The 16,088-nt window shown below is 41.2% G+C and overlaps 1 protein-coding gene across 3 annotated transcripts; it reads left to right on the top strand.

The window, feature by feature from the left end:
* The first annotated feature begins 969 nt into the window (after positions 1–969).
* On the top strand, positions 970–7,389 carry mlnl (motilin-like). 3 transcript variants are annotated; one of them, XM_052473871.1, is made up of 6 exons: positions 990–1,108; positions 1,446–1,576; positions 2,242–2,349; positions 2,563–2,671; positions 6,202–6,239; positions 7,141–7,389. In XM_052473871.1, exons 2-5 carry the CDS (start codon positions 1,457–1,459, stop codon positions 6,207–6,209), a joined length of 345 nt encoding a protein of 114 aa, XP_052329831.1. In that variant the 5' UTR covers positions 990–1,108; positions 1,446–1,456; the 3' UTR covers positions 6,210–6,239; positions 7,141–7,389. The 3 variants fall into 3 exon arrangements, with proteins under 3 accessions (XP_035653384.1, XP_052329831.1, XP_035653383.1); XM_035797491.2 differs by lacking the exon at positions 7,141–7,389 and having other exon boundaries at positions 970–1,085; positions 6,202–6,333; XM_035797490.2 differs by lacking the exon at positions 7,141–7,389 and having other exon boundaries at positions 1,001–1,108; positions 6,202–6,333.
* The last annotated feature ends 8,699 nt before the right edge of the window (positions 7,390–16,088 follow it).

Genomic DNA, 16,088 nt, shown 5'->3' with positions numbered 1-16,088 from the left:
CAAATCTAGACATTAAAGGTTTCCTCATGCTCAGTCAATCACGCTTATTGCATAAAAATACATAGAGAAAATTACAACACTTTCGGAACAAGCAAAGGATAGCCTACAACAAAGACCAGTCACGAAAACACATTTGACATTTATCTCTATGAATTTATTATGTCCATCTACAGTCCATTTAGACAAGGTCCACGTCACATGAAGGATATCTAAAAATGTTTTTTCTAAAATACCATGCAAGAATGATTGATTAAATAGTAAACAAGTGAAGTGTTACAGCAGGAAACGGTATGGTAAAAGTCATCCACGGTAACCTGTTACCAAGAAATGAATGTATGTGGTGCCATGTGCGTAGCTGAGTGTTACAATGCCAGGTCATAAACGTCACGGTAGACAGGATATTACTGAAGAGCTGAGAATGTATTATTGGCTATAACTGAAGCAGCCCCCCCCACACACACACATACATATGCACACACAAACAAACATAGTCAAAAACAGCATGTACATTTGGCATATAATTTTCTCTCTCAAAACGTCCTCTTTAATCAGAATTGTCTGTGCTCTGACATTATCTGGCAGTAAGACAATAACAAGGGAAATAGTACTGTAAACACATAATACATCCTATTATTATTGTACTTTTTTCCACAGTAACCCCCTTTGCTACTGTTATTTTTCACTGTCTTTTTACTGTTGTTTTTATTTCTTTACTTACCTATTGTTCACCTAAGCCTTTTTTTTTTACTTAGAAGTTGCACTGTTGGTTAGAGCCTGTAAGTAAGCATTTCACTGTAAGGTCTACTACACCTGTTGTATTCGGTGCACGTGACAAATAAACTTTGATTTGATTTGATTCAGGAAGAAAGGCAGCCCATTCCCATTAAGACATGTTTGTGTTTCCAGGAGCTGGAGGAGAGTGGCTGGTAGAGCTGTTGAGGAGCAGATGTCAGAGGGGACAGTAAAAGAGACCGAGGGATGAGGATGTGGATCCATATAAAGAGCAGGGTCTCTAGAAGGGTGACAGAACAACAGGACACAGCCAGTTAGCTCATCACCATCAGGGACTCACACAGGGAAACAGAGTGGGTAGTTCAACAAGTTGGCGGTATGGATCTGTCTGTCTCTGTCTGTCTCTCTTTCTCGTTTGGTCTCTCTTTTTCTGTCTGTTTGTCTGTCTGTCTGTCTGTCTGTCTTTATCTATCTCTGTCTCTGTCAGTCTCATTTTCTGTTTGTCTTTTTGTATTTATTTATTAAGGAGTTTACTCACCGTGTGTGTGTATTTTGTGTGCCTGTCTGCATATGTACGTGTTTGTGTGAGCAGCCATCTGTGCAATCAGTTTACTTTCATTACATGTTTACATTACACAAGTCAATTGTCTTGGTCAGCATCATTATTATTTAATGGTCAAACAACATCGTACAAACAAGTTTGTGTTGGACAGGACTAAGCAGGATGACCATGCGTGGAGCGGTGACGGGCTGTGTGGTGCTGGTGTGTCTGGTGGCCATGCTGCATGAACGGGCAGAGGGACACTTCTCCTTCTTCAGCCCCAAAGAGATGAGGGAGTTGAAGGTGAGAAGTGTGAAGTGAGTCACAGGAAGGGGGGGGCAGAGGTAAACAAAACTGGTTGAATCAACCAAACAATGTGATGACGTTGAATCAACGTGGAAAACGGATTGGATTTGCAAAAAGTCATCGACATCAGGGAATTTGGTCTTTTTTTCTAACCTAAAATCAATGACAGGGTGACATTTTTTGTTGATTTCATGTTAGTTGACAACTCAACCAAATGTAAATGAAAACTCGATGTTGAACTGATGTCTGTGCCCAGTGGGAGAATACCAGTGTCATGTTATGAAGGCTGCACGGTACTGTATTTTGCAGATAAAAATGCCATGACCAGAGCTGATATGATTTCTAAAGCTGAGGCATGTCTGTTCTACACAATCTGTGTCAGACCTGGGTTCAAATACTATTTAGGGTATTCAGAGACATTTGAAAGTAAGTATTTTGATATTTTTGATTTGAAAACAAGTAGTTGAATATTGGAATATATAAAAAAAAAATACTAAAATAAATACTCCCATGAATTTGAACCCATGTCTATTTGGTATTTGATATTTTAAAATGTTTTCAAACAGTAGGTTTTTTCCAGAATTTGAAAATGCTTTAAAATACTTACAATAGAAGTAGTTGATTCAGACACATTATTTGAAAATATGTGTGTATGTGTTTAGGCCCTACAGGATAAGTTGGGGAGGAAGGACATGGAGCCTCGGTCAGAGGATGGACAGTTTCAGGATGTCACCATCCAACAGCTTCCTGAGGACGATGGTGGAACTCCTGTAAGTACACACACACACACACACACACACACACACACACACACACACACACACACACACACACACACACACACACACACACACACACACACACACACACACACACACACACACACACACACACACACACACACACACACACACAGGATGTGTGAATGTTTTTTGTTGTTGACTATTTTGTGTTATAAAAGTCTAATAAATGTGTGTGGACAGGGGAAGACAGTGGAGATAAGTGTTCGACTGACAGCCAAACAGCTGGAGCATGTGGCCCCCGTGCTGGAAGACATCATCCATGAAATGGTGGAGCAGGCAGAGAAGAAAGGTACCCATGACCATAGAGATATAACACATGAAATTAGATGCACATAACAGCCACAACTGTCTGTCATCATGGGTGATTACAGGACATTTACAGCCTGGTTCAACTGCATACAGTACCAGTCAAAAGTTTGGACACTCCTACTCATTCAAGGGTTTTTCTGAATTTTTTCTATTTTCTACATTGTAGAATAATAGTGAAGACATCACAATTATTAAATAACACATATGGAATCATGTAGTAACCAAAAAAGTGATAAACAAATCAAAATATATTTTAGATTATTCAAAGCTGTCATCAAGCACAAGGTGGTTAACCTTATTTGCCTTGATGACAGCTTTGCACACACTTGACATTCTTACAACCAGCTTCATGAGGTAGTCACCTAGAATGCTTGAAGGAGTTCCCACGTATGCTGAGCACTAGTTGGCTGCTTTTCCTTCACTCTGCGGTCCAACTCATCCCAAACTTTCTGAATTGGGTTGAGGTCAGGTGATTATGGGGGCCAGGTAATCTGATGCAGCACTCCATCACTCTCCTTCTTGGTCAAATAGCCCTCATATAGCCTGGAGGTGTGTTGAGTCATTGCCCCGTTGAAAAACAAATGATAGTCCCACTAAGCGCAAACCAGATGGGATGGTGTATCGTTGTTGTGGTAGCCTTGCTGGTTAAGTGTGCCTTGAATTCTAAATATATCACAAACAGTGTCACCAGCAAAGCATCCCCCACCATCACACCTCCATGCTTCACGCGGGGAACCACGGGGGGAACCACACATGCAGAGATCATCCGTTCACCTACTCTGCGTCTCACAAAGACACAGCGGTTGGAACCAAAATTCTCAAATTTGGACTCATCAGACCAAAGGACAAGTCTATTCTTCTTATTGGTGTCCTTTGGTAGTGGTTTCTTTGCAGCAATTTGACCACGAAGGCCTGATTCACGCAGTCTCCTCTGAACAGTTGATGTTGAGATGTGTCTGTTACTTGAACTCTGTAAAGTGTTTATTTGGGATGCAATATGAGGTGCAGTTAATTGCCAAGGCTGGTAACTCTAATGAACTTATCCTCTTCAGCAGAGGTAACTCTTGATGTTCCTTTCCTGTGGCTGTCCTCATGAGACCCAGTTTCATCATAGCTCTTGATGGTTTTTGCGACTGCACTTGAAGAAACTTTCAAAGTTCTTTACATTTTCCAGATTGAATGACCTTCATGTCTTAAAGTAATGATGGACTGTCATTTCTCTTTGCTTATTTGAGCTGTTCTTGCCATAATATGTACTTGGTATTTTACCAGATAGGGCTATCTTCCGTATACCACCCCTACCTTGTTACAACACAACTGATTGGCTTAAACGCATTAAGAAGGAAAGACATTCCACAAATGAACTTTTAACAAGGCACACCTGTTAATTGAAATGCATTCCAAGTGACTACCTCATGAAGCTGGTTGAGAGAATGCCAAAAGTGTGCAAAGCTGACATCAAGACAAAGGGTGGCTACTTTGAAGAATGTCAAATATAAAATATATTTAGATTTGTTTAACCATTTTTTGGTTACTACATGATTCCATTTGTGTTATTTCATAGTTTTGATGTCTTCACTATTTTTTCTACAATGTAGAAAATAGTAAAACTAAAGAAAAACCCTTGAATGAGTAGGTGTGTCAAAACTTCTGACTGGCCTGTATTTGAAATATATGCTTAATTTCCCTGGTGAGACCAACTGAATAGTTCTCAAAATTAAACAACAAAAAGCAAAGCTGAAACGTCACCCGTTCTCTGTTTAGACAAGATTATATGTTTTAAATATTACTTTTTGTTTTACCTTTAATACACAGTTGAAGTTGGAAGTTTACATACACCTTAGCCAAATACATTTAAACTCATTTTTTCACAATTCCTGACATTTAATCCTAGTAACAATTCCCTGTCTTAGGTCAGTTAGGATCACCACTTATTTTAAGAATGTGAAATGTCAGAATTTATTTTTATTTTTAACCTTTATTAACTAGGCAAGTCAGCTAAGAACACATTTTTATTTTCAATGACAGCCTATGAACAGTGGGTTAACTGCCTGTTCAGGGGCAGAACAACAGATTTGTACCTTGTCAGCTTGGGGATTTGAATTTGCAACCTTCTGGTTGCTAGTCCAACACTCCAACCACTAGGCTACCCTGCTGCCCCAGAGAGAATTATTTATTTAAGCTCATATTTCTTTTATCACATTCCCAGTGGGTCAGAAGTTTACATACACTCAATTAGTATTTGGCAGCATTGCTTTTAAATGGTTTAACTTGGGTCAAACGTTTCAGGTAGCCTTCCGCAAGCATCCCACAATAAGTTGGGTGAATTTTGGCCCATTCCTCCTGACAGAGCTGGTCAAGGCTTTGAGGTCAGGGCTTTGTGATGGCCACTTCAATACCTTGACTTTGTTGTCCTTAAGCCATTTTGCCACAACTTTGGAAGTATGCTTGGGTCATTGTCCATTTGCAACCAAGCTTCAACTTCCTGACTGATGTCTTGAGATGTTGCTTCAATATATCCACATAATTTTCCACCCTCATGATGCCATATATTTTGTGAAGTGCACCAGTCCCTCCTACAGCAAAGCCTCCCCACCACATGATGCTGCCACCCCCGTGCTTCACGGTTGGGATGGTGTTCTTCGGCATGCAAGCCTCCCCCTTTTTCCTCCAAACATAACAATGGTCGTTATGGCCAAACAGTTCTATTTTTGTTTCTTCAGACCAGAGGACATTTCTCCAAAAAGTACGATCTTTGTCCCCATGTGCAGTTGCAAACCTTAGTCTGGATTTTTTATGGCGGTTTTGGAGCAGTGGCTTCTTCCTTGCTGAGTGGCCTTTCAGGTTATGTTGATATAGGACTCGTTTTACTGTGGATATAGATACTTTGTATCTGTTTCCTCCAGCATCTTCACAAGGTCCTTTGCTGTTGTTTTGGGATTGATTTGCACTTTTCGCACCAAAGCACATTCATCTCTAGGAGACAGAGCGGTATGACGGCTGCATGGTCCCATGGTGTTTATACTTGCGTACTATTGTTTGTATTAGCTTCTAAAGCCATGACATAATTTTCTGGACTTTTCTAAGCTGTTTAAATATCACAGTGAACTTAGTGTATGTAAACTTCTGACCCACTGAAATTGTGATACAGTGAATTATAAGTTAAATAATCTGTCTGTAAACAATTGTTGGAAAATGACTTGTGTCATGCACAAAGTAGATGTCATAACCGACTTGCCAAAACGATAGTTTGTTAACAAGACATTTGTGGAGTGGTTGAACAACTAGTTTTAATGTCTCCAACCTAAGTGTATGTAAATTTCCGACTTGTATGTATATTGTGCAATGCATGTTCAAACATTGTACTATATTGCAAAACACAAATCAGGTATACAGTGCTTAAAGTTGAGAGGCTCTGACATATTTGTACTATCTCTCCCTCTCACGTTCTCTCTCTCTCTCTCTTTCCGTTCCTTTTCTCTTTCTCTCTCTCGTCTATCTCTTTCTCAGCCAAATGAGGAAACATAAGACCACAGGAAACATCAAAGGTGCCAGTATACTATAATTGACCAGGAATACATGCACAGATAGCTTGTTATGTGTCAATGATATGAATAAAGGGAAACAATCATTTCAACATTACTTTGCTTGTCTTGTGAAATTGCTGTATATCCATATATGTCACACTTACATACCCTACATTCTAGATTGCAGTGCCTATGTAATGTAAAGAAACAAGCACTCATTGCTGGTAGTGAGTTAATTAACAACATTCCCTCTTCTTTACACATAAGCATGCACAAATGTGCACGCATGAGCACACACACACATGAGCACATACATTTACGCCATTTAGCAGACGCTAAAATCCAGAGCAATTAGGGCTGAGTGCCTTGCTCAAGGGTACATCAACAGATGTTTCACCTATTCGGCTCGGGGATTAAGACCAGCAACCTCTCGGTTACTGGCCCAACAGTCTTAACCACTAGGCTACACACACACACACACACACACACACACACACACACACACACACACACACACACACACACACACACACACACACACACACACACACACACACACACACACACACACACACACACACAGTATTTGAGGATGGCCGGAGGGCATATTGGAGGTTGGAGTATTTAGCATTTGAAACAGCTTTTTCCTGCAATCTAGAGACATTATCATTATGCTTAATTCTCTGTAAAAACGGTTAATTTTTCTGCATCGCTAAAATCTAATTATATCAAATTTGATTTGTCAGATGCGCCGAATTCAACAGGTGTAGGTAGACCTTACCGTGAAATGCTAACCCTTACCCAACAATGCAGTTCAACAAATTGTCACACCCTGATCTGTTTCACCTGTCCTTGTCGCCCATCTTCCCCATTATCCCCTGTGTATTTACACCTGTGTTTTCTGTCTGTCTGTCTGTGCCAGTTTGTCTTGCTTGCCAAGTCAACCGGCGTTTTTCTCTTAGCTCCTGGTTTTCCCCCAGTCTCTCGTTTTCTCATCATCCTGGTTCTGACCCTTGCCTGTCCTGACTCTGAGCCTGCCTGCCTGCTTGACCACTCTGCCTGCCCCTGACCTCGAGCCTGACTGCTGCGCTGTACCGTTTTGGACTGTGCACTGGCTATGGACTATTGCCTGTCCCCGACCTGCCTTTTGCCTATCCCTTGGACTATAATAAATATCAAAGCTCAAACCATCTACCTCCTGTGTCTGCATCTGGGCCTAGCATTGTGTCATTATATAAATAGAGTTAAGAAAATCTTTACTAAATAAACCAAAGTAAAACATATTATGTTACAATAATGAGGCTATATAAAGGACTGAGTCAATGTGCGGGGTTCAGGTTAGTCAAGGTCATTGGTAAAGTGACTATGGATAGATAATAAACAGCGAGTAGCAGCAGTGTAAAAACAAAAAGGGGGGGGGGGTCAATGTAAATTGTCCGGGTGGCCATTTGATTAATTGTTCAGCAGTATTATGGCTTGGTGGTAGAAGCTGTTAAGGGGCTTTTTGGTCCTAGACTTGGCCCTCAGGTACCACTTGCCGTGAGGTAGAAGAGAGGACAATCTATGACTTGGGTGACTTGAGTCTTTGACCATTTTTTGGGCCTTCCTCTGACACCGCCTAGTATATAGGTCCTGGATGGCAGGAAGCTTGACCTCAGTGATGTACTGGGCCATATGGACCACCCTCTGTAGCTCCTTATGGTCAGATGCCGAGCAGTTGCCATACAAGGTGGTGATGCAACTGGTCAGGATGTTCTCGATGGTGCAGCTGTAGAGATTTTTGAGGATCTGGGGACCCATGGAAAATATTTTCAGTCTCCCTCTTCACAACTGTCTTGGTGTGTTTGGACCATGATAGTTCGTTGGTGATGTGGACACCAAGGAACTTAACTCTCGACCCGCTCCACTTCAGCTCAGTCAATGTTAATGGGGGCCTATTCGGCCCTCCTTTTCCTATAGTCCATGATCAGCTCCTTTGTCTTGCTCATATTGAGGGAGAGGTTGTTGTCCTGGCATCACACTGCCAGGTCTCGGACCTTCTCCCTATAGGCTGTCTCATCTGTCGGTGACCAGGCCTACCACTGTTGTGTCGTCAGCAAACTTAATGTGTTGGAGTCGTGCTTGGCCACAGAGTCATGGGTGAACAGGGAGTACAGGGGGGGACTGAGCACGCACCCGAGGGTCCCCGTGTTGAGGATCAGCGTTGCAGATGTGTTGTTGCCTACCCTTACCACCTGGGAGCAGCCCATCAGGAAGTCCAGGATCCAGGTTCAGAGTGAGGTGTTTCGTCCCAGGGTCCTTAGCTTAATGATGGACTTTGTGGGCACTATGGTGTTGAAAGCTGAGCTGTAGTCAATTAACAGCATTCTCACATAGGTGTTCCTTTTGTCCAGGAGGGAAAGGGCAGTGTGGAGTGCGATTGAGGTTGTGTCATCTGTGGATCCGTTGAGACTGTATGCGAATTGGAGTTGATCTAGGGTTTCCGGCATGGTGTTGATGTGAGCTATGACCAGCCTTTCAAAGCACTTCAGGGCTACCGACGTTGGTGCTACTGGAGGTCATTTAGGCAGGTTACCTTTGCTTTCTTGGGCACAGGGATTATGGTGGTCTGTTTGAAACATATAGGTATTACAGACTCGGTCAGGGAGAGGTTGAAAATATTAGTGAAGACACTTGCCTTTGTAGTCTTTAATATTTTTCAAGCCCTGCCACATCTGACGAGCGTCAGAGCTATTGCAATAGGATTTAATGTTAATCCAGTATTGACGCTTTGCCTGTTTGATGGTTTGTCTGAGGGCAATAGTTAAAAAATACAGACGATATAATATGTACTCGCCTTAACTTCTTATGGCTGGTAGCAGTATTGAGTAGCTTGGATGAATAAGGTGCCCAGAGGAAACTGCCTGCTACTCAGTCCCAGTTTCTAATATATGCATATTATTAGTATATTTGGATAGAAAACACTCTGCCGTTTCTAAAACTGTTTGAATGATGTCTGAGAGTATAACAAAACTCATCTGGCAGGCAAAAAATGGAAATCTGAGGTTGGTCAATTTTCAACTCATTCCCTATTGAAGATACAGTGGGATATTGGTCATGTTGCACTTCCTAAGGCTTCCACTAGATGTCAACAGTCTTTAGAAACTTGTTTGAGGCTTCTACTGTAAAGCAGGGGCTCATAAGGGCTCTTTGAGTCAGTGGTCTGGCAAAGTGCCACAAAGTCGTGATGCTCGTTCACGTGAGAGGTAGCTCCCGTTCCATTGCATTTCTGAAGACAAAGGAATTCTCAGGTTGGAACATTATTGAAGATTTATGTTAAAAACATCCTAAAGATTGATTCTATACATCGTTTGACATGTTTCTACGGACTGTAACAGAACTTTTTGACATTTTGACTGCTCCTAGTGAACGCGCTTCGTGACTTTGGATTTGTTTACAAAACGCGCTAACAAAAGTAGCTATTTGGACATAAATGATGGACATTATCGAACAAAACAAACATTTATTGTGGAACTGCTAAATGACTTAAATGTAAATGTAAATGAACTGGGATTCCTGGGAGTGCATTGTGATGAAGATCGTCAAAGGTAAGTGAATATTTATAATGTTATTTCTGACTTCTGTTGACTGCACAATATGGCGGATATCTTTTTGGCTTGTTGGGTCTCTGAGCGCCGTACTCAGATTATTGCATGGTTTGCTTTTCCGTAAAGCTTTTTTGAAATCTGACACAGCGGTTGCATTAAGGAGAAGTTTATCTAAAGTTCCATGTATAACACTTGTATTTTCATCAACATTTATAATGAGTATTTCTGTAAATTGATGTGGCTCTCTGCAAAATCACCGGATGTTTTTGGAACTACTGAACATAACGCGCCAATGTATACTGAGATTTTTTATATAAATATGAACTTTATCGAAATAAACATACATGAAGTCCTATGAGTGTCATCTGATGAAGATCATCAAAGGTTAGTGATGAATTGTTTTGTGACTCCACTCTTTGGCTGGAAAAATGGTTGTGTTTTTCTGTGACTTGGCTCTGACCTAATATAATCGTTTGTGGTGCTTTCGCTGTAAAGTGGTGGGATTAACAACAAGATTACATTTAAAATGGTATAAGATACTTGTATGTTTGAGGAGTTTTAATTATGAGATTTCTGTTGTTTGAATTTGGCGCCCTTCACTTTCACTGGCTGTTGTCAAATTGATCCCATTAACGGGATCTCAGCCCTGGTGCATGCATGTAGGACCATAGCAGCAGTCCTTGGCAATTTACAGAAATAACCAGACATGTCATCCTGCTAACTCCTCTGAAAGGGACACCCGTGTTCTGAAAAAGCCCCAAGAGGTGTAACCATAGCAACAGTACATATTAGGCCATAACACAGTTAATAGAATAACCTTTCGTGTCCACTCCCCAGACAGGTGCATGTCTAATGATGTCTAATGACCCAGAGCACATGTAGAGTGCACTCATCTTACTAGCTCTTCTGCAATTAATAATTAACACACATGGTCTGGAAAATTCTCAATATTCTTCTGGCATTCACCAAACTCAGATTTGTCCGTTGGACTGCCAGATGGTGAAGCGTGATTCTTCACTCCAGAGAACGTGTTTCCACTGTCAAGAGTCCAATGGCAGCAAGCTTTACACCACTCCAGCTTGGCATTGCGCATGGTGATCTTAGGCTTGTGTGCTGCTGCTCGGCCATGGAAACCCATTTCAAGAAGCTCCCGACAAACAGTTCTTATGCTGACATTGCTTCCAGAGGCAGTTTGGAACTCTGTAGTGACTGTTGCAACTGAGGACATACAATTTTTACACGCTACGCACTTCAGCACCAGGCTGTCCTGTTCTGTGAGCTTGTGTGGCCTACCACTTCACGGCTGAGCTGTTGTTGCTCCTAGATGTGCCCACGTCACAATTATAGCACCTACAGTTGACTGGAGCAGCTTTAGCAGGGCAGATATTTCACGAACTTACTTGTTGGAAAAGTGTCATCCTATGACAATGCCATGTTGAACATCACTGAGCTCTTCAGCAAGGCCATTCTATTGCGAATGGTTGTCTATGGAGATTACATGGCTGTGTGCTTGATTTTATACACCTGTCAGCAACAGGTGGCTGAAATGGCAGAATCCACTAATTTGAAGGGTTGTCCACATACATTTGTATATATGAAATCAAATTTTATTTGTCACATGCGCAGAATACAACAGGTGTAGTAGACCTTACAGTGAAATGCTTACTTACAAGCCCTTAACCAGCAATGCAGTTTTAAGAAAGTACCTAAAAAAAAGAAAGCGATAAGAATAACAAATAATTAAAGAGCAGCAGTAAATAACAATAGCGGGGGCACAGGGGGTACCGGTACATAGCCAATGTGCGGGGGCACCGGTGTCAAGGTAATTGAGGTAATATGTACATGTAGGTACAGTTATTAAAGTGACGATACATAGATAATAACAGAGAGTAGCAGCAGCGTAGAAGGTGGGTAGGTGGGGGGGTGCAATGCAAATAGTCTGTGGAGCCATTTGATTAGCTGTTCAGGAGTCTTATGCCTTGAGGGTAGAAACTGTTTAGAAGCCTCTTGGACCGAGACTTGGCGCTCCGGTACGGCTTACCGTGCAGTAGCAGAGAAAACAGTCTATGACTTGGGTGGCTGGAGTCTTTGACAATTGTTAGGGCAATTTTTTTATATACAGTGGGTAATTTTGATCATAGGTACACTTCACTCTGACAGACAAAATTAGAAAAAAAATCCAGAAAATCACATTATAGGATTTTTAATGAATTTATTTGCAAATTATGGTGGAAGATAAGTATTTGGTCACCCACAAACAAGCAAGAATTCTGGCTCTCACAGACCTGTAACTTCTTCTTTAAGAGGCTCCTCTGTCCTCCACCTGTTACCTGTATTAATGGCACCTGTTTGAACTTGTTATCAGTATAAAAGACACCTGTCCACAACCTCAAACAGTCACACTCCAAAATCCAAAGAGCTGTCAAAGGACACCAGAAAAAAAATTGTAGACCTGCACCAGGCTGGGAAGACTGCATCTGCAATAGGTAAGCAACTTGGTTTGAAGAAATCAACTGTGGGAGCAATTATTAGGAAATGGAGCTGGGGCTCCACGCAAGATCTCACCCCGTGGGGTCAAAATGATCACAAGAACGGTGAGCAAAAATCCCAGAACCACACGGGGGGACCTAGTGAATGACCTGCAGAGAGCTGGGACCAAAGTAACAAAGCCTACCATCAGTAACACACTACGCCGCCAGGGATTCAAATCCTGCAGTGCCAGACGTGTCCCCCTGCTTAAGCCAGTATATGTCCAGGCCCGTCTGAAGTTTGCTAGACAGCATTTGGATGATCCAGAAGAAGATTGGTAGAATGTCATATGGTCAGATGGAACCAAAATAGAACTTTTTGGTAAAAATTCAACTCGTCGTGTTTAGAGAACAATGAATTCTGAGTTGCATCCAAAGAACACCATACCTACTGTGAAGCATGGGGGTGGAAACATCATGCTTTGGGGCTGTTTTTCTGCAAAGGTACCAGGACGACTGATCCGTGTAAAGGAAAGAATGAATGAGGCCATGTATTGTGAGATTTTGAGTGAAAACCTCCTTCCATCAGCAAGGGCATTGAAGATGAAACGTGGCTGGGTCTTTCAGCATGACAATGATCCCAAACACACCGCCCGGGCAACGAAGGAGTGGCTTCGTAAGAAGCATTTCAAGGTCCTGGATTGGCCTAGCCAGTCTCCAGATCTCAACCCCATAGAAAATCTTTGGAGGGAGTTGAAAGTCTGTGTTGCCCAGTAACAGCCCCAAAACATCACTGCTCTAGAGGAGATCTGCATGGAGGAATGGGCCAAAATACCAGCAACAGTGTGTGAAAACCTTGTGAAGACTTACAGAAAACGTTTCACCTCTGACATTGCCAACAAAGGGTATATAACAAAGTATTGAGATAAATATTTGTTATTGAGCAACTACTTATTTTCCACCATAATTTGCAAATACATTCATAAAAAATCCTACAATGTGATTTTCTGGATTTTTTTCCTCATTTTGTCTGTCATAGTGTACCTATGATGAAAATTACAGGCCTCTCTCATCTTTTTAAGTGGGAGAACTTGCACAATTGGTGGCTGACTAAATACCTTTTGCCCCACTGTACACTGCTGCCATCTAGTGGCCAAAATCTAAATTGCACCTGGGCTGGAATAACACACTCTTTCTCTTGCATTTCAAAGATGATTACAAAATAATGGTTGTTTTTGTCTTTGGATTATCTTTTACCAGCCCTATTGTGTTATATTATCCTACATTCCTTTCATATTTCCACAAACGTCAAAGTGTTTCCTTTCAAATGGTACCAAGAATAGGCATATCCTTGTTTCAGGGCCCGAGCTACAGGCAGTTAGATTTGGGTATGTCATTTTAGGCGAAAATTGAAAAAAAGGGGAGGATCCTTAAGAGATTTTAAGGAACTAAATATGATGCCCTGCATTTCTGCAAAAAAAATCTGGGTAAAAGATTGAAAGGAGCCTTGTTCAGTACATTTAGTAATTGGTTGCATTTCTGAAGTCTACCAACCTTGCCAGCAGCCATACCAGCTAAGCAGCTAGTCAAGCTAGCTACTCTAACTTAATTGATAGCCTGAAACATCTTCTTGGTAGATATTTATGAGGTTGAGAGATTGGGCACCTGTTGGCCTATCAGGAAATGTAAAACTTCTACGGTCGGTTTCACAGACAGAGTTTAGATGAACACAGGAGTAGGACTTAATGGGCCGGTTTCACAGACAAGGCTTAAGCCTAGTCCCAGACTAAAATGCATGTTTGAGCTGTCTTAACTCAAAGCGACTTGCACAAATTTATCTTAAAATGGTCGTAGATTTAGCCTGTTCTGGATTAAACAAAGCCGATTACAAGAAGGAGGATTAGAGCTACTCAATGACTGAATTGAAGCTTAAATTAAACCTTCAGGCGTAGGTTTCAATTCTGATTAGTACTGTTTGTGAGGGAGCATGGACTATTTGGAATATCTAAATGAAGGCCAACATGCCTTACAGAGGCCAGCCAGATGGGTACTTGTGGATAGGAGTAATCCATTAAATTACTTTGCTGAAATAGCTTTTCGAGACCGCTTTCGTATGTACAAAGAAAATGCATTGGAGATAATATCTTTGCTTGAGCCTAGACTTTCTTCTCCGTCTCAAAGAGGAAGGCCTTTACCCAATTCTCTCCAAGTTCTGATTACTTTGAGGTTTTTGGCATCTGGAATCTTTCATCGCGACACTGGGGATTTGTGTGGTGCCAGTGAAGCAACTGTGTGTAGAATAGATCAAAGTCTGCAGGGCCATTTGTGAACTGAGGAGTCTTTACAAGTTTCCAGTTTCCTGATGCTGCTGGCAAAACCAACTATAATGTGCAATTGTATGAATATGGGCACTTCCCGGGAGTGATTGGCTGTATAGATGGATGTCATGTTCCCATCAAGTGTCCATCAACTCCTGATGCTGAGGAGTACAGGAACCGTAAGAACTGGTTTTCCATCCATTTTCAGGGTGTATGCACTCCTAATTTAGAGTTTAGAATTCTTTACCGTTGGAAAGGTGCAACTCACAATTCTTCATTGTGTGCTCAGTTTCAGAGAGGACAACATAGTGGACTACTACTTGGTGACAGTGGATATGGTCAGAGTAACTTTTTATTCACTCCATACATAAATCCAACAACAGCTGAGCAGCAACGACACAACAGAGCTCATATCCACACGAGAGGGATGGTCAAGCGTATGTTTGGAGTATGGAAAAATTATTTCCAGTGTTTATGCAATACATTTAGTTTCAAGTCAAGAAGATGCTGCAAGGTGATCATTGCTACAGCTGTGCTGCACACCTACCTGAAGCAGCAGGCAATGACCAATGAGGACATGCACACAGGGTTGCTTTCACATTGCAGCACTTCAACTAGATGAGATGCATTTAAATATGGAATGTATTCATTATGGCTTATTTTTGCTTTGATAATGTTTGTTCTGTACACATTTCAAATAGTTTTCAGCAAAATTAAACGAGTGACTAAACCAAGGCTGGTATGTAGTTTGTGGGGATTAAAATACTGTCACTCATGAATATCCAAATTACAAAACATGTATTTTTTACATATCATATTGTTCACCATAGCTGGTAATCAATTGTCTCATTACTGTATCTTTTTGGATCATACCTCTCTCTTCCAACTTACTATCCAATTCAACCTGTAGAATTCTCATTTTCTTTTCATGTTCTTACATCAGATATTTCATTTTATGCTCATGAAGTTCTCTGGCTAACATTTCATGCATGGTCATCTTTTTTGTTCTCTGCTGAAAGATGGTGGCAGCATCTTATCTCAGGGATGCTACAGCAGATGTGGAGGGTACACACTCACTGTTCACTGGCTCTTCCAACCTGTGCAGAAGTTAAACCTGCTTCTGAAGTTTTAATTTAAGCTTCAATTTAGTTCTAGAGTAGCTCTAATCCTCCCTCGTGCAATCGGCTTTGTTTAATCCAGAACAGGCTAAATCTACATCTATTTTAAGATACAGTTGAAGTCAGAAGTTTACATACACCTTAGCCAAATACATTTAAACTCAGTTTTTCACAATTCCTGACATTTAATCCGAGTATTAATTGCCTGTCTTAGGTCAGTTAAGATCACCACTTTATTTTAAGAATGTGAAATATCAGAAGAATAATAGAGAGAATTATTTATTTCAGCTTTTATTTCTTTCATCACATTCCCAGTGGGTCAGAAGTTTACATACACTCGGTTAGTATTTGGTAGCTGTTATGATAATTTTGTTCTCAA

Source organism: Oncorhynchus keta, chromosome 21, assembly GCF_023373465.1.
Source record: "Oncorhynchus keta strain PuntledgeMale-10-30-2019 chromosome 21, Oket_V2, whole genome shotgun sequence".
Classification (NCBI taxonomy): Eukaryota; Metazoa; Chordata; class Actinopteri; order Salmoniformes; family Salmonidae; genus Oncorhynchus; species Oncorhynchus keta.
The sequence above is the reverse complement of the archived record's forward strand: the minus strand, read 5'-3'. Positions and strand labels throughout refer to the sequence as shown.

Bases quoted from the DNA above. Each gene is read 5' to 3' on its own strand.
- mlnl (XM_052473871.1), top strand. From the start codon at position 1,457: ATGACCATGCGTGGAGCGGTGACGGGCTGTGTGGTGCTGGTGTGTCTG. The intron at 1,577-2,241 runs GTGAGAAGTGTG...GTATGTGTTTAG, and splicing joins AAGAGATGAGGGAGTTGAAG to GCCCTACAGGATAAGTTGGG. The intron at 2,350-2,562 runs GTAAGTACACAC...GTGTGTGGACAG, and splicing joins AGGACGATGGTGGAACTCCT to GGGAAGACAGTGGAGATAAG.